The sequence below is a fragment of the Podarcis gaigeae genome, assembly GCF_964106915.1.
Source record: "Podarcis gaigeae genome assembly, chromosome: 4".
Classification (NCBI taxonomy): Eukaryota; Metazoa; Chordata; class Lepidosauria; order Squamata; family Lacertidae; genus Podarcis; species Podarcis gaigeae.
Genome location: NC_139677.1, coordinates 51952984 through 51971213, shown reverse-complemented (window position 1 = coordinate 51971213; position 18230 = coordinate 51952984). Strand labels below are relative to the sequence as shown.

At 46.1% G+C, this 18230-nt stretch overlaps 1 protein-coding gene across 8 annotated transcripts in view; it reads right to left on the bottom strand.

Moving 5' to 3' along the window:
• Positions 1–18230, bottom strand: part of LOC310842762 (trefoil factor 3-like) — a 33644-nt gene extending 15414 nt beyond the window's left edge. For 3 of the 8 annotated variants that reach the window (XR_014563344.1, XR_014563345.1, XR_014563346.1), the window contains exons 1-3: positions 4947–4976; positions 3830–3964; positions 2331–2456 (exon numbers count right to left, since the gene is read on the bottom strand). Coding sequence is in view for 1 of the 8 variants with exons in the window: in XM_083734902.1 (XP_083591028.1) it covers positions 16006–16131; positions 17756–17897 (268 nt within the window). In the remaining 7 variants the exon portion in view is untranslated. Of the gene's footprint in view, positions 1–1722; positions 1742–2330; positions 2457–3829; positions 3965–4941; positions 4978–16005; positions 16132–17755 lie in introns of those variants that run through there. The other 5 variants (XR_014563347.1, XR_014563348.1, XM_083734902.1 and 2 more) reach the window with 5 other exon arrangements.

The following is an 18230-nucleotide window of genomic DNA, read 5'->3' as shown; positions in this document are numbered from 1 at the left end:
CTGTCAGTTGTTATAGACAGTAACCTCTCGACGTACATTTTTCGTATGATAGATAGCCCAAACAGCCCCAGAATGTTCCCTATAGCCATGATGCATACAGTTCGGTTTAAGCTGGGAAAGAAAAACAGAAAACTGAGGGGGGTGGGGGGTGGCAGTGGTACGTCCTGGTTGGAGAGGATAGCTGGCTGGAACCCTGAACAACAGTGCTTCTGTTAGAAGGTGAGGATATGCTGTAGCATTTTGTTGTAGGTCCTGTTGTCCTATCTTGGGCAGTGGGCTCTTAAGTTAAAATATTTCTGAAATTGTTTGACAGCCCTGTCCCATGGTATGAGAAGCCCACTTGCCCTTTTTCATGCGGCGGCATTGAGGGACGAAGGATGCTTCACTGGGGCCCCAACAGGGGAATTCAAACTGGGCCCTTCCTGGTGGGCGGAGAGGACATAAGCCTGCTCCCTGCTTTGGCAAATTGGGATGCAAGCTGGGCCTTGGGCTGTGTGGAGGGCAAAGCCAATGGATGGTGAGTTTTTCTCAGATTGTCCTTTTAAGCAGCCAGCACCTGGTATGAGAATAGGATAGTGATTGGATGATGCTTTGAGTCTGAAATCATCCCCACAAAGCTGCACTAGCCACAGGGAGAGATGAGCAGGTACCATACTGGATAAAGGACTGGATCTGTAGCTGATGCAATCCATTTCAATCTCAAACTGACAAAAGGATGGACACTCTCACACTTGAAAAAGGGTGATGGAATTGTATCTCTTTGGATTTCACAGTGAATGGATTGGATGCTATGAGTCTGAATGATTGTCATAACTTGGAATGGACCAATTTCCCATAGGTCCACCACAGCTCCCTCTGCCCCCTTTGCCTCTCCACATCACGTGATGTGGCCCAACAGCTTTAAGTCACCTGAAGCCATTTGTCCCGCAGGCACCTTTCTGCCATGTACCTTTAAGTTAAAGGTTGATGGATGGATGTCCACTGTTGGATAGAGAGCTATTAAACACCAGCTGATTCTATGATTTTGGCCAAAAATAATCTCAAGCTCTAGACTGTATTCTTGTAAAATATAGCGCTAGATGTCCAGCCTGCTTGGAAAATAGACTTGTGTCACTTTGCACGGCTGTGAGAGAAGAGCTTAAAGGTGAATTTTTTTAAAAGTACATCAAAAAGAGAACACATCATTTTTTCTGCAATGCTTTAATATACTGAATGTGCAAGAAAGTTTCATAAAGATAATGCAAACAGAGGGAAATAAAATGCATTTATACATTCTCAAGAGTAATAGCCAAGGTTGGCAAAAATACTATGGAGCTGAGACTAATTAGCTACGTTTATAGCAGACATAGGCAAACTCGGCCCTCCTAGTGTTTTGGTCATCATCCCTGACCACTGGTCCTATTAGCTAGGGATGATGGGAGGTGTAGCCCCAAAACATCTGGAGGGCCAAGTTTGCAAGATAATGCAATTGGGGAAATAAAATGCATTTCTATATTCTCAAGAGAAATAGCCAAGGTTGGCAAAAAAATACTATGGAGCTGAGACTAATAAGCTACATTTATAGCTTTGGGGGAAGATGATCTGCCGTTGTTGTTTGCAGACTGACCTCCCTGGCAAGGAAAGAAGCAGGATATTGGGGTAGAGAAAGCTACGCTAGCATTTTGTTTTCTGTTTTTGTCTTGGAGGGATGCCGTTGTCGGATGTTCCTGGTCTGTGACTTCATTCATGTCGTTCTAATTTGCTGAAATGAAAAGAAGAGAAATCTGCTTTATAGGTTGAACATTCCTGTTTCAACTGTCTGGAAGCTGAATAGGGCTTGGGAGGAATTTCATTGGTTATGGATAAGTTGGAGGTTATCCTTGGTCTTGTCTGGATGGCTTCCTACTTGGGCTGCCTGCTAAGGGATGTAGATGCAAACAGTGACATTGCATCCTTTTTGTCACCTGGGGCGCATCTGCGTGTGCACCAGGCAGGACCAGGGGTTGGGCGTGGAGGGTGAACATCATCATTCCACAGCATTGATGGGAGGAGTGAGAAGGATACTGGTGTGTTTACATAGTAGTGGTTTCAACAAAAAATGGAGGAGAATATTCTAAGAAAACTATGCAAGATGGCCTTTTTATAGTGGAGGGGAATGAGAAAGGAAAAACCTCAGAAAAATATTTACTGCGAAATTTCTGCTTAGCTTTACATTATTCACACACACTGGTCTCCTCCTGGCATTTTTTTTTCTATTGCAACATCACTGAATGGAAGAGAGTAAAAAAAATATGTTTCAAAGTGGGGGAGGGGCCACACATGAGAATATTTGACACAAATGTGCTACTCACGGTAGAAACACCATATTGTGTTCCTGATAGAATTGTTGAAACAGCACCCTCTTCTTAAACATTTAAATCTAGGTATTCCAGAGTATCCACATTCTCTTCTCCGGTTAGGAGGTACATTGCAGTTGCCTATTCAATAAGTAAAGTTGAGAGTCCTTTATTCATTGAAGAATAGTTTAATTTAGCTTCAAGTCAACAATAGCCATGAAGATTTCCAAGCAAAAGAGAAAGAGGATGCAGCCTGATCACCAAAGTCCTTCAAAATTCCAAATGTAAAACAATGTTCTGTTTATAGGTACACATGGAAAATAAGTATGCTCACTGGTAACCTTTAGCTTCAAAGAGTGAAGTCAATTACACACACAGCTAAACCTCAGCTCTGCCATTAGCTTTAGTCTATTAGTTGCCCAAGAGCCATAGGGGAGATACTCCCAAGGGTGATTTTTCAAACAGCAGGAAGCTGGAGGTCTTCAGATCTTAAGAACTTGGAGCTGTGTGATGCCTGAACTGTTCTGAACAGAAACAGAGAACCTCTCATCTTCTTTCAGGCCTTCCTATTCACCTGAGACTTTCAATTTCTGAGGCCTTATGCATTGTTTCTGGCACACCGAAATCTCCATAATGCAGAACAATCTACATGGGGTCGTATAGGGAAAAACAGCCCACTTATAGGGATGTGATTGAATTCTATGACTGACAACTTCCAAAAGAGGAGCCAATGCTTAGTTTGTCACCAGAAAAGCAACAAATAGATCTGTGACATGTAAAGACTAATACATTTACTGCAGCATCAGCTTTTCTGAATTACAAAAGCTGATGTTACAATAAATACCTTCAGGGGCAAAGTTCTCTTCTGATCACTTGGCTTATCAGCCATGACTCTTATAACCTTTTGTACGGGGGCAAATGAATAGCCATACAGAGGTGGAGAACCCCCGGTCCATGGGCCAATGAGTCCCACCAGGTGTTCCCATTTGACCCATGAGCCTATGTGGGTGAAGCTACACCCACCTGCACCTCTCCTTATCATTATCACGTCACCTGATGAGGAGGGGGGAGATAACAATCTGACTTGCTGATCTAGAAGGCTCTGTAGCCCAAAGGAACTTGCAGAGTATGACCCATTAATATCAACAGATTGTACTTTTAAGTAGACATGCATTGGATTGTGCTGAAAGACAGTAATGGAATGGATTCCCTAGGAATCATCCACCAATACAATTCAGGCCACTTCCCTTTTGGCCACCTGCCTTTGGAGGCTGTTGAAATCAGTGGTCAGTAACTAGGTTGTCCAGGGAGCCAAACACTGGTCCCTTCCCACTGCTGCTACCCTGCTTTTTATGCACTGTAAAAAAATATGCCATCTAATCATGTTTTTCCAAATTTATGGCATTGTTCTCCCTCCCCCACTTCTAGGAACAGGGTCACAGCTGTAGAATAAACTAGTATTAGCTATTAAATAGTTTTCAAAAAAGTGAAAGTAATTTAAATTGCAGGCTTACGTCTTTGTCCTTTGCCACCTTGGCCATCTTGCTGGCCGTTTGCGAAACTGGCGAATCCTAAAACCATTACAATGGCCAGGAGCCAGAGCAACTTGAAGTTCATTTTTTTCTGAAATGTTCTCCAAATCTTCAAACCTGTTTGAAAGATTCCAGATCAAAATTGTGACCTAGTAGAGGTTTAATCTACTTCCTTTTCAATGAAAAAATACATAACAAATGGAGGCTTTCAGGCTGGGTTGGCAAATCATGAGTTCAGAATAGGTGACACTTAACATCTGTATAACACTTTTTAGTGTCCAAAGTGCTTTGCATGCATTCTGTAGCTGTTATCATGGCATCAGTCCTCTAAGACAAACTATTATCTCTGACATTGCAGGGAAAACAGGTAGAAGGAGAAGGAAACAGGTACAAATCCAAGATAAATGTTTCTGAAAGGAAAGATCAACCGCAATATTAAAATTTATCAATAGGCACAAAAATTAAGTGGTTGTATCTTATCTGCACAGATAAGTGTGACATATTTAGGAAGCTCCTTGCTTGATTCAAGACAGCTGAGATCTGAGGAAACCTGGTTGTACCAGGCTCTTTCTGCAGACCACAGTTCAACTTAAAACTGGCTCATGGAAATCAAAATATTTCAACAACATTCATGTGCATATGTGTACACACATACACCAGTTAGAGATGGATGAATGTGTCAATTTCAGTGTCTCTCAATTTCTCATGTTTACAATCTCAGATTCAGTTTGCTATATTTTGCTATCAGCTTTGAATTTCCTTGTAAGTTTGCATGAAGATTCATCAGAATTTTTCCTAACATCCCCCCATTTTTTGTATGCAACTTTGCCTCACATACATATTTTTGCAGGCAATATTCCCTAAGAATGCATTTTGGTCCGCTATTTTCACCTTTATCTGCCTTTCTAAGCCCCTTATGTGCACTTTCCGTACATCTTCTTTTGGTTGGAGAGGGTAGCACAAAATTCGCAGAAGTCTGAATTTAGAACAATAGCCTCATTTCAGTTTGTGTATTGCGAAGTGGGTAGAGCTGCATTAAAATGAAAATCAAACCAAATCCCTTGCCTCCCAGTCGCTAGGACCACTTGACTTACCCCACCTGAATGAATTGCTGAACAGCTCAATGAGAAACAGCAGGATATCAAAACTCAGAAGGGCAAGGCTAATTTATATGGTTCAAGAAGACCTCCTCCTTCCTGTGGCAGCTCTTTGAGGTGAAACAGCTATCAATAATTGGGCCAATGAAATAACCGTTAGTAAACCCAAAAGCCAAGAACTGGATGTTGGGTTCAGGAAACCATGCAAGTCAACAGACTTTTGTAGCAACATTTCAGTTGATTTCTTATATCTTTTATGTCAAAAAAATCCAACCGTTTTGTGGTCACAAGAAGCTGCTGCTTCCATGTGTTGCATTTTCCTATCTTGAGCAACAGGTAAATGAGACTTAGGACATTTTAATTGGCAACCTCCTTTATCTGGCAATCTTGCTTTTTTTTTAGCCTGCAACTTTCTCATGCAAGGAGGAACACAACTTTAGCAGATTTACTGGTCTCATATATGCTAATTTTTGAAGGCAATAATTTCACAAATTCAATATTTTTTAATTTTTAATTTTGCTTTTAAATTACTTTAGTGAACTTAAAACAAGTAACACAAAATCAAATTTATCCATAACAAATAAACATCAAAGAGTTGTTGATATTATTACAGTTCATCACAGTCTTCTTCCAGTTTCATTGACTTCCCACCAACTCCATCTTGCTTTAAATGTATATTTATCTAGTGCACTGTTTGTGTCTATTTTAGATAGTTGCTTTAGCCAAAATATTGTACTTTCTTAAACCTGTTCAGTGTATAACAGAAGCTATTCAAAGGCTGCCACAGATTTTATATTGTTCCAATCTTTTATGTAACTTTTAAATAAACCCCATTTATTGAAAAATACTTAATCTGCATAGTCTCTTATTCTTCCTGTTAGCTTAGCTAGTCCTGTGTACTCCATTAATTTTTGTTGCCACTCCAATTTTGATGGTACTTTTTCTCCTTTCCAATTTGATGCTATTAAAATTCTCACGGCCAGTGTCGCATATAAGAATAATTCCCTTACACTTTTTGGGATATTGGAACCCAGTATCCCAAGAAGGAAGGCCTCTTGTTTTTTTTGTAAACACAATTGTCAGGGTTTCAGGGACAGAGAGCGAGGGGGAGGGGTCCCAGGGTGACGAGGAAGAGGACGACGATGACCCGAGGTTGTCAGTGAGTCCGTCAAGTAAATCCGAGGATTCCCAAAAGGGAGCCCCCCTGGTCAGGCCAAGGGGCAGTAGAGAGGGAAGCAGTCAGAAGCAGGGGAACGAAGAGGGAATCCCCAGTGGGGGTTGGAGATCGGGACCGGCCTCTCCGTCGGAACGGAGTGAAGGGGGTGGAGTTACCAGTGTGTCAGAAAGAGCAGAACAGGGAGCAGAGAGGGGAAGGAGTTCGGAGCAGAACATCCTGCCGGAAGGGGAGGAGTGTAGTACCGAGAGTAGCGTAACGGTCAAAAGGAAGGTCAGAGGCAACGTACGCGCGCCAAGTTCAAAGGTGGAGGCGCGCGGAAATGAGGAGGAGAGCCCTGAGGAGGAGCCTGGTCCCAAAGCACGAAGGAGGGGGGAGCAGGCGTCAGAAGACTCAGCCTCGGGGGAGTCCCGAAGGGAGGGAGCACAGGGGGGCAGGAAGACCCTGCGGAAAAGGAAGGAGAGGAAAAGGTGGAGCAGTACAAGCCTCTTAAGCTGGTGCAGGGGCGGGACTGACTCAGAGGGGACTTCAAACATCTAAGGGTAAAAGATGCTGAGCCACGGAGCTTGGATGTAACGACAACAATGTTCTTCAATAAAACCTTTTGTATATAACTTGGACTGGATTTTGGTCTCTTGTGAGCTGGGACCTCGGGTGGCTCTGACAGTAAGTCCCCTCACAAAGAACGCAAATTTTTTTTTTTGCAAAGCTCACAAACGGTGACAGCCATGAGTGCGGAGGATCAGCTGACAGCACTGCGAACTACAGTTTCCGAACTCACCGCTGCAGTCCTTGCGTCTCAGAAGAAGCATGACGAAATGGAGAAGCGCTGCCAGGACCTGCAAACAAGGTGGGAGCGTGCAAACAGGGAAGGGTTCCCAGGGTCCAGATCAGAGGGCATTGGACTTGGAAGGCGGGGGGGCAGCCTAGTCACCCACTTCGATGGGAACCTGAAGCACTACCCCAGTTTCAGAGCAGACGTTTTGTATGCATTACACTTGCTTTGTCATGACTTTAAAGATGAGGAGGAGAAAGTGGGGTTTATTGTTTCTCACTTGCATGGGCCGGCCAGAGACTGGTTGCGCAATTTGTGGTGTGAAGATGGCCCTGCCCGCCGCGATTCTGATGAATTCATTAAAGCGATGGATGCCTGCTTCCAGTCAACCGTAGATTTGGATCTTGCACGCAGGGAGATATTTGGACTGCGGCAAGGCAAAGCCACTGTGCGTCAGTACCATTCCAGATTTTTTGCTTTACTGACTGCGTTACGCTGGGAGAAAGACTGCACACCTGTGAGGGATTTGTTCTGGGAGGGTCTCAGCGGTCCCATAAAGGACGAACTTGCCAGGGGAGACAGACCTCAGACCCTGGAGGAGGTGGTGCAGAGGGTTCTGGCGATTGGGATACGTCACGAGGGACGTCCTTGGCACAATGAGGAAGAATGTCAGGTGCGTCCACCAGCGAGGACGTCTTCTTTCATCCCCAGGGAGTTCAGTCAGTCACATCCCTCGCCGCTGGGGAGGCAGGGGGAGGAGCCGATGGAACTTGGTGGTGCTAAGGCTCAAGCAACAGCCAGAGCCCCAGTTTCCGGTGCAGTAAAGGTGAAGCCTCCTAGAGGGACCAGGAAGTGTTACATCTGCGACAGTGCACTGCACATGGCGAAAGAGTGCCCCCAGAGGCTCCAGAAACACACTGCAGCTTTAGCAACGGTAGCTGCAGAAGTGATCCAGGAAGAGGAACCTCAGGGAAACGACAATGCCTGGCTGCAAGCAGAATTGCTGGGGCTCAGCCAGGCGAATCTGTAGAACAGTCCCCAGCGTCTTTGCAACCCACAGACCCTTTACCACCCAAGCCAGCGGTGCAGCTCACTGCAACACTTCAGTTGCCAAATGGGACCACCCTAGAAGTGCCCCTCACGATCGATTCGGGGAGCAACGCCGATTTCGTGGGGATGCAATTCGTCAAGCAGCATCGCATAGCGCTTCTGCCCGCCACAACGCCTCTGAACGTAGTCACGGTGGATGGCAGGAAATTGCTAGGAGGGCAAGTTGTGCAACAGACACCTCCCATGGTGATGCGGATAGGAGATCACCGAGAAGTCATTAGCTTCAATGTCACCCAACTGTCTGACACGCCTATAGTATTAGGCATGAGTTGGCTGGAGAGACACAGTCCTGCTGTAGCGTGGTACCAACGCCAGATCACCTTTTGCTCATCGTACTGTGCTCAAAATTGCATCCAGTCCTGCCAGGAGGAGGGGGTTGAGCACCAGCTGCGACTTGGCATGGTGCAGGCAGTACCTAGCAAGTACGAAGGGTTCCTGGAGGTTTTCTGCGAGAAGGAAGCTGACCAGTTGCCGCCCCACAGACCTTATGATTGTGCCATCGACCTGGTGCCGGGGGCGCAGTTGCCGACTGCAAAACTGTATTCCATGTCTGAGGACGAGATGCAAGAGCTCAGGGAGTTCATAGAGCACAATTTGAAGCGTGGATTCATCCGGGAATCGAAAGCAGTGGGGGGCAGTCCTGTGTTCTTTGTTAAGAAGAAAGACACGCCCCAAAAAAGACTCATTGTGGATTATAGGTTCATAAACAGTATGACCAAGCCCAAGGCCTTCCCCATGCCCAAGATAGATGATCTCCTAGCAACCGTGAGGAAGGGGAAGATCTTCACCAAGTTGGATCTGCGTGGAGCGTATAACCTCATACGCATCCGGGAGGGCGATGAGTGGAAAACGGCCATGTTCACGCCTCTGGGCACGTATGAATACAGAGTTATGCCGTTTGGTCTCCAAAATGGATCTCACGTATTCCAAGCCTTTATGCATCACGTGCTAGCGGGACTCCTCTACAAGAAATGTGTGTGTTTCCTCGACGACATCCTGATCTTTTCGGAGACGGAAGAGGCCCACGAGAGGGACGTAAAGGAAGTCCTGCAAAGACTACGGGAGAAGTTAGAGAAGTGCCAGTTTGATGTGACGGAGGTGGATTTCCTGGGCTACAAGCTGTCCGACAAGGGGCTGGCCATGGACAGCGTCAAGGTCCGCGCGGTGTTGGACTGGAAGAGCCCACGCAATCGGAAGGAAGTCCAGAGATTCGTCGGCTTCGCCAACTTCTACCGCAAATTCATCAGAGGTTTTGCAAAGGAGACAGCAGCGATCACGGACACTCTGAGTTCCAAGAAGAAGAGGTTCGTGTGGACGGAACAGGCGGAGCGCTCTTTTCGGAAGCTTAAAAGCCTTTTCGCCTCCGAGGAGCAGCTGCTGCACGTGGATCCAGGCAGGCCCATGCGAGTAGAGACCGACGCGTCAGACAGGGCGGTTGGAGCCGTGCTCCTGCAAGAAGATCCACATGGGAACTGGAGACCCGGTGCCTTTTACTCCCGAAAGCTCAGCAAGGCGGAGCAAAACTACACCATATGGGACAGAGAGCTGTTGGCCATTCACGCAGCGTTCAAAGCGTGGCGACACTTCCTCATAGGAGCCAAGCACACAGTACAGGTCCGCACGGATCACAAGAACCTAGAGTATTGGCGCACGGCGAAGCTCCAAAGCCAGAGACACATGCGCTGGGCGGAATTCTTCGCGGATTTCGACTTCCGGATAGAGTACATCCCCGGAGATTCCAACGTTATAGCCGATGCGCTATCCAGGAAACCGCAATATCTCGATGAAGCGACACCAGTAGCAGCCAGGCACATTTTCACACCGCAGGCATGGTCGTGCGCTGCCATCACAGTAGATCTGGACGCGGTGCGACGCGCGTTGCAAGTGGATCAGTTCGCACAGTCCAAAATGGAGGAGTTGCGCAGAGGTGTGCAGAGTGGCGAAGATTTCCAACTACGCGACGGGCTGCTAACTCGCAAAGGTGCCCTCTACGTGCCAAGCGACGAGCTTCGCGCAAAGGTTCTGCAGCAGTTGCACGACGCCCCCAGTGCGGGCCACTTCGGCAAGGAGAAGACAATAGAGCTGGTGGCAAGGGACTTTTGGTGGCCTCGGATGCGTGGAGAGGTAGCGGATTACGTCGCCAGGTGTGACACTTGTCAAAGGTCCAAGCCAGTACACCAGAAGCCAGCGGGGCTGTTGGAACCGCTGGAAACGCCACAGCAACCGTGGGAGAGGGTAGCCCTGGACTTCGTTACTGACCTGCCCAGCTCCAGAGGGAAGACGGCGGTACTGGTGGTTGTGGACCTGTTCACCAAGATGGCGCACTTCATTCCGTGCGCAAAGGTGGCGACGGCGGAACAGACGGCCAAACTCTTCATTGATCACGTGTTCAAGGTGCATGGGCTGCCGCAGTCCATCCTGTCCGACAGGGGGCGCCAGTTTGTTTCCAATTTTTGGCAGAAGCTTTTAGGTATCCTGAACGTCAAGATCAACCTTACGTCGGCGAGACACCCACAGACCAACGGCCAAGCTGAGAGGGTCAACGCGATCATGCAGCAGTACCTGAGATGTTACGCCAATCAGCGACCCGCAGCTTGGGTGGACTACCTGCCGATGGCAGAGTTTGCCTATAACAACACGAAGCACGCGTCCACGGGGGTGACGCCGTTCTTCGCGAACAACGGTCGTCATCCCAGAACCTTCCCGGGGTTCGGGGCACCGAGAGAGGGGGTGCCGCAAGAAGCCGACCAGTTTGCAGCGGAGCTGCAGGAGGTGCACGAAGAGTTGCGGAGACATTTGGAGCTGGCCAAGCAAGCATATAAGGTGCAGGCAGACAAAAACAGGAGAGCGGGGGAGGAGATCCAGGTGGGGGACTGGGTGTGGTTAGCGGCCCAAGCGATGCCAGCCAAGTCGTTGGCCAAGAAGAAGCTAGGGCACAGGCAGTTAGGGCCGTACCAGGTGGAGGCTAAGATCAACCCTGTAGCCTTTCGACTAGCCCTCCCCGAAGGTTCCAGAGTGCATCCGGTATTTCACAGGTCGGTGCTCACCCCCTACAAGGCACCGCACAGGTTTCAGGAGTCTGAAACAGTCCCGCAACTACACACTAAGTCACAGGAGAGGGAGAGGGCGCCTAGGGCCGAACCACTCAACGAGGTCACAGAAATCCTGGACTCGAGATGGGGGAAAGAGGGGGTAGAATACTTTCTAGCCACAGAGGGCACTCCAGCCAACGGTTGGGTGCCGGGCTACGCTTTAGACGAACCTCTTCTAAAAGACGAGTTCCATGCCCTTTTCCCGCATAGACCCATGCCAGCCGAGTACTTTGATGACTGGCTCTTTACGCCCACACTCTCAGACAGTACTTTCCGGGGTTTTTCTTCAGCCGAGGAGAGAACGCCAGAATCTAGCCCGCCCAGGGGATCGTGCTCAGGGGTGGACACAGAACCCTCTTATTGGTGGGACGAGCAACCAGAGGAGGACTGGCGCAGGAAATGGCTGACGGGACCTTGGCCGGCAGCACCAGACGAGGTACCAATGGAAGAGGGAGAAGAGAACACTTTGGGTCAAGAACCCGAATTCGAACACTCATACACCGAACTGCAAGCAGAGGAAATGGAGGTACACAACCTGTATCCTGCATCCACCTCCGAAGAGCTGCAGCTCCTACAACCTGCACCCGATGGGCGGGAGGGGGGAAGGGGGGGCTTCGAGGGGGGGATGGATGTCAGGGTTTCAGGGACAGAGAGCGAGGGGGAGGGGTCCCAGGGTGACGAGGAAGAGGACGACGATGACCCGAGGTTGTCAGTGAGTCCGTCAAGTGAATCCGAGGATTCCCAAAAGGGAGCCCCCCTGGTCAGGCCAAGGGGCAGTAGAGAGGGAAGCAGTCAGAAGCAGGGGAACGAAGAGGGAATCCCCAGTGGGGGTTGGAGATCGGGACCGGCCTCTCCGTCGGAACGGAGTGAAGGGGGTGGAGTTACCAGTGTGTCAGAAAGAGCAGAACAGGGAGCAGAGAGGGGAAGGAGTTCGGAGCAGAACATCCTGCCGGAAGGGGAGGAGTGTAGTACCGAGAGTAGCGTAACGGTCGAAAGGAAGGTCAGAGGCAACGTACGCGCGCCAAGTTCAAAGGTGGAGGCGCGCGGAAATGAGGAGGAGAGCCCTGAGGAGGAGCCTGGTCCCAAAGCACGAAGGAGGGGGGAGCAGGCGTCAGAAGACTCAGCCTCGGGGGAGTCCCGAAGGGAGGGAGCACAGGGGGGCAGGAAGACCCTGCGGAAAAGGAAGGAGAGGAAAAGGTGGAGCAGTACAAGCCTCTTAAGCTGGTGCAGGGGCGGGACTGACTCAGAGGGGACTTCAAACATCTAAGGGTAAAAGATGCTGAGCCACGGAGCTTGGATGTAACGACAACAATGTTCTTCAATAAAACCTTTTGTATATAACTTGGACTGGATTTTGGTCTCTTGTGAGCTGGGACCTCGGGTGGCTCTGACAACAATCTTAAGCATTTTTTTAAAGTTTCATATATATATTTCATCCCAAAATTCCTTAATTTTTCTGCAACTTCACCACATGTGTAGCATCAATCCCACTGCTTCTCTGCATCTCCAACATTTGTTTGATACATTCTTAACATTTTGGATAGTTTTAAGGGAGTAATGTACCAATGGTACTGCATTTTCAGAAAGTTTTCTCTCAATGTGTAACAAGCGGTAAATTTCATATTGGTCCTCCAGAGGTTTTTCCAATCCTTCATTAAGATATTATAGCCAAAGTCCTGTGCCCATTTTATCATGATGGATTTTACCTCCTTTCCAGGTTTATCTGACTTCCCAGTCAAGGAGGAGTCAGTACATTTCGGAAAGCATTTTAGTTTTTGAATCAATCAGATCATTCTCTAATCTAGATGGTTCTGTTGCAAATCCTTTTCTTATGTCTACTTTAAATGTCTCATTCAATTGATGGTATAGTAGTCAATCTGATAAGTGTTTTCTTATTTCCTCGAAATTTTTAAGTTTCAATTGATTATCTTCCTCCTTAACTAATATTTTGTATGCCATCCAGTTTTCTTTCATATTTTTCTTTTTTAAGAAAAGTGCTTCCAGGAGGAAATCCACCACAGTGCTTTGGGTTCCAAGAGCTCTTTATAGTTTGCCCAGACCATGTAAAGGGGCCTTCTTATGATGTGGGTTAGGAAGTTTGTATGGACCTTTACTTTGTCGTACCCTAGGTACACATGCCAACCATACTGGTTGTCATAGCCTTCCAGATCTAGTAGGCTTGAGTCCTGTAAAGTACACCACTCCTTAATCCAGGTTAGGCAGGCAGCCTTGTAATATAATGTTAGATCCGGCAATGAGAACCTCCCTCCTTCTTTTATGTCAATTAAAAACGGGGGTTTGATTCAGGGTCTTTTCCCTTGCCAGATGAACCTGGAAATATCTCTTTACCATTTTTTGAGGCTGTCTTCCCCTCCCATCACAGGTATTGTTTGGAATAAAAAGAGCATTTTCAGTAACACGTTCATTTTTATGGTTGAAATCTTTCCCAAAAAAAGGTAAGTTTAAACTACTCCATATATCCAAATTCCTCTTAATTTCACTCCAAATCCTTTTCTTGTTATACAATCCTCTGTGATGTTACCGTTGATAATTATTCTTGCTTGTTGATCTGAGTGGATCACCTTAGTTTGCCTCCCCATGCTCTAGGACCTGTCAGAGTCATCATGACTCCTTCTCAAAGCCCAGCTCTTACTAGGTTTTAGGAAGGAGGCAGGAAGTCTCCCCCTCAGCTAGCCACCTAATGCGAGGGAACCAGTTGCACCACTCCAAATCTGCCTTTGATGTAGTATTCTTTAACATGTAACAAAACTCTTTAGCTGTACATTTTGTGATAATATCCAGAGCTATAAATGGCTATTTCCTCATCTTAATATTTTTTTCATGTAATAGCAAATGCAAGTTGAGAATCCCAGGAAATGGTTACTAAAACAGGATCCACTGGGAAACATGAAGGAGTCATTAGCATGTTCAGAGATCACTAGAATTACAAAGATTGTTTTTTAAAAGCCTATTTGGGATTATTCATAACGGTAGGAGAATGTGCAAAATTTAGTTGATATATGCACAATACCCAAGACTTGTGGGAGATTAGGTATATTGACCTCTTCCTGAAAGGATTATGTGCATGTTTTCCATGAGGCCTGCTTAATGTGCACAGCTGTCAGTTGTTATACACAGTCACCTCTCAATGTACATTTCTTTTAAGACAGATAGCCCAAACAGCCCCAGAATGTTCTCTATAGCCATGGTGCAGACAGTTCAGTGTCAGTCAACAGTTCGGTGTCAGTCAGGAAAGAAAAACAGAAAACTGAGGGGGGATGGGGAGGGTGGCAGTGGTACATCCTGGTTGGAGAGGATAGCTGGCTAGAACCCTGAACAACAGTGCTTCTGTTAGAAGGTGAATATATGCTGCAACATTTTGTTGTAGGTCCTATTGTCCTATCTTGGGCAGTGGGCTCTTAAGTTAAATCATCCCCGCAAAGCTGCATTAGCCACAGGGAGAGATGAGCAGGTACCATACTGGATAAAGGACTGGATCTGTAGCTGATGCAAACCATTTCAATCTCACACTGACAAAAGGATGACACTCTCACACTCGAGAAAGAATGATGGAATTGTGTCTCTTTGGATTTCACAGTGAATGGATTGGAGGATGCTCTGAGTCTGAATGATTGTCATAACTTGGAATGGACCAATTTCCCATAGGTCCACCACAGCTCCCCCTGCCCCCTTTGCCTCTACACATCACGTGATGTGGCCCAACAGCTTTAAGTCACCTGAAGCCATTTGTAGCACAGGCACCTTTCTGCCATGTACCTTTAAGTTAAAGGTTGATGGATGGATGTCCACTGTTGGATAGAGAGCTATTAAACACCAGCTGATTCTATGAGTGTGGCTAAAAATAATCTCAAGCTCTGGACTGTATTCTTGTAAAATATAGCGCTAGATATCTAGCCTGCTTGGAGAATAGACTTATGTCACTTTGCACGGCTGTGAGATAATAGTTTAAAGGTGAAAATATGTCAAGAGCATTAAAAAGAGAAACACATCATTTTAACAATGCTTTAATATGCACAAAATGGTTTCACAAATATAATGCACACGGAGAAATAAATGCATTTCTACATTCTCAAGTGTAATAACCAAAGTTGGCAAAATGGAGCTGAGACTAATTAGCTACATTTATAGATTTTGGGGGAGAGGATTTGCAGTTGTTGTGCGCAGATAGATATAAACTGACCTCCCTGGCAAGGAAAGAAGCAGGAAATCAGGGTAGAGAGAAGGAAATGTAGAAAGCTACAGCTATGCCAGTATTTTGTTTTCTGTTTTTGTCTTGGAGGGATGCCGTTGTTGGAGGTTCCTGGTCTGTGACTTCATTCATGTTGTTCTAATTTGCTGAAATGAAAAGAAGAGAAAGCTGCTTAGAGGGTGAACATTCCTGTTTCAACTGATGGGAAGCTGAATAGGGCTTGGGAGGAATTTCATTGGTTATGGATAAGTTGGAGGTTATCCTTGGTCTTGTCTGGATGGCTTCCTACTTGGGTAGTCAACTAAGGGATGTAACAGTGACATTGCATCCTTTTTTGTCACCTGGAGCGCATCTGCGTGTGCAGCAGGCAGGACCAGGGGTTGGGCGTGGAGGGTGAACATCATCATTCCACAGCATTGATAGGAGGAGTGAGAAGGATACTGGTGTGTTTGCATAGTAGTGGTTTCCACAAAAAATGGTGGAGAATATTCTAAGAAAACTATGCAAGATGGCCTTTTTATAGTGGAGGGGATGAGAAAGAAAAGTATCTACTGCGAAAAGAAAATCTCCCAAGGGTAATTTTTCAAGACTCAGAAAAGTATCTACTGCAAAATTTCTGATTAGCTTTACATAATTCTTGATGTTTCATAGTGGGGGATGGGCCACACATGAGAATATTTTACTCAAATGTGCTACTCACGGTAGAAACACCATTTTGAATTCTTGATAGCATTGCTGAAACAGCAGTTTCTTTTTAAACATGTACTTCTAGGTATTCCAGGGTATCCACAGTCTCTTCTCCGACTAGGAGGTACGTTACAGTTGCCTATTCAATAAGAAAAGTTGAGAAATCAAAATTCATTGAGGAATAGTTTAATTTATATTCAGGTCAACATTAGCCATGAAGATTTCCAAGCAGAAGAGAAATAGGATACAGCCTGATCACCAAAGTCCTTCAAAATTCCAAATGTAAAACAATGTTCTGTTTATAGGTACACATGGAAAATAAGTATGCTCAGTGGTAACCTTTACCTTCAAAGAGTGAAGTCAATTACACACACAGCAAAACCTCAGCTCTGCCATTAGCTTTAGTCTACTGGTTGCCCAAGAGCTATGGGAAAGGAACTCCCAAGGGTGTTTTTTCAAGACTGCAGGAAGCTGGATGTCTTCAGATCTTAAGAACTTGGAGCTGTGTGATGCCTCTCAGCAGAGACAGAGGACCTCCCTGAACCAAATGAGCCTCTTTATATATGTTCTGGAAGCTTTCTCTGGCCTTGTCTCTAGTTTTTTGGTCATTGTTGTTATGTTAGGAAGTTGTCACATATCTAAAAGGTCTCACTGAGCTAAGCAAATAAATGGGCAGAAAATACAAAGGCTTATTTCCCTCTTTGAAAGTTGTGACCCATCAAGATAAATGGAGTACACAGGCATTGTATTGTGGCCTGCTAGGTGCTCAACATCTGCAAGTATATAGCACAAATAGGACGTTTACCACATCTCTGATGGATCACCATATGTGGCTGGTATTTGGCTTGGTGACCAACAAGATGTCAGGCATGGTCTTAACTTTTCCCCACAGCACGCCATTACATTTTGCCTCCTGAAGTAGAGCTCAGTTGCGCCACCATGAACCTGGCTAGGGTCAGCAAGTTTTTTATTAGTAGTAGTAGTAGTAGTAGTAGTAGTAGTAGTAGTCTTGTTGAACATTCATATATCAGTTCATGCCTTCATCTATTTCCTACATGAAGCCAGTCACTCCATCTTCCTGTATAGCAAAGCGAACCCTGACTGTGTGAAAGTCCTCCTCTAGTCATTTGGCTTATCAGCCATGACTCTTGTAACCTTTTGTACAGGGGCAAATGAGTAGGCATACAGAGGTGGGGAACCCCTGGTCCATGGGCCAATGAGTCCCACCCGGTGTTCCCATTTGAAAAATGAGCCCATGTGGGTGAAGCTACACCCACCTGCACCTCTCCTTATCATTATCACATCACCTGATGAGGAGGGGGAGAGATAACAATCTGACTTGCTGATCTAGAAGGGTCTGTAGCCCAAAGGAACTTGCAGAGTATGACCCATTAATATCAACAGATTGTACTTTTAAGTAGACATGCATTGGATTGAAAGATGATAATAGAATGGATCCACTCGGAATCAACCACCAACACAATTCACACCACCTGCCTTTTGGCTACCTGCTTTGGAAGCAGTTGAAATCAGTGGTCAGTAACTAGGTTGTCTAGGGAGCCAAACACTGGTCCCTTCCTACTGCTGCTACCCTGCTTTTTATGCACTGTAAAAAAATATGCCATCCAATCATGTTTTTCCAAATTTATGGCATGGTTCCCCCTCCACCCCTTCTAGGAACAGGGTCACAGCTGGAGAATAAACTAGTATCAGCTATTAAATAGTTTTATAAAAAGTGAAAGTAATTTAAATTGGTGACTTACGTTTTTGTCCTTTGCCCCCACGGCCTCCTCTGCCACCTCTACCACCGCGGCCACCTCCACCACGGCCACCCCTGGCATCTGCGAAACTGGCGAATCCTAAGACCAGGACAATGGCCAGGAGCCAGAACCACTTGAAGTTCATTTCTATCTGAAATGTTCACCAAATCTTCAAACCTGCTGAAAGATTCCAGATGAAAGTTGTGACCCAGTAGAGTTTTAATATACTTCCTTTTCAATGGAGAAAGACATAACAAATGGAGGCTTTCAGGCTGGGATGGTAAATCATGAGTTCAGAATAGGTGACACTTAACATTTATATTATAACACTTTCTAGCGTCCAAAGCGCTTCGCATGCATTCTGTAGCTGTTATCATGGCATCAATCCTCTAAAACAAACTATTATCTCTGACATTGCAGGGAAAACAGGTAGAAGGAGAAGGAAACAGGTAGAAATCCAAGATAAATGTTACTGAAA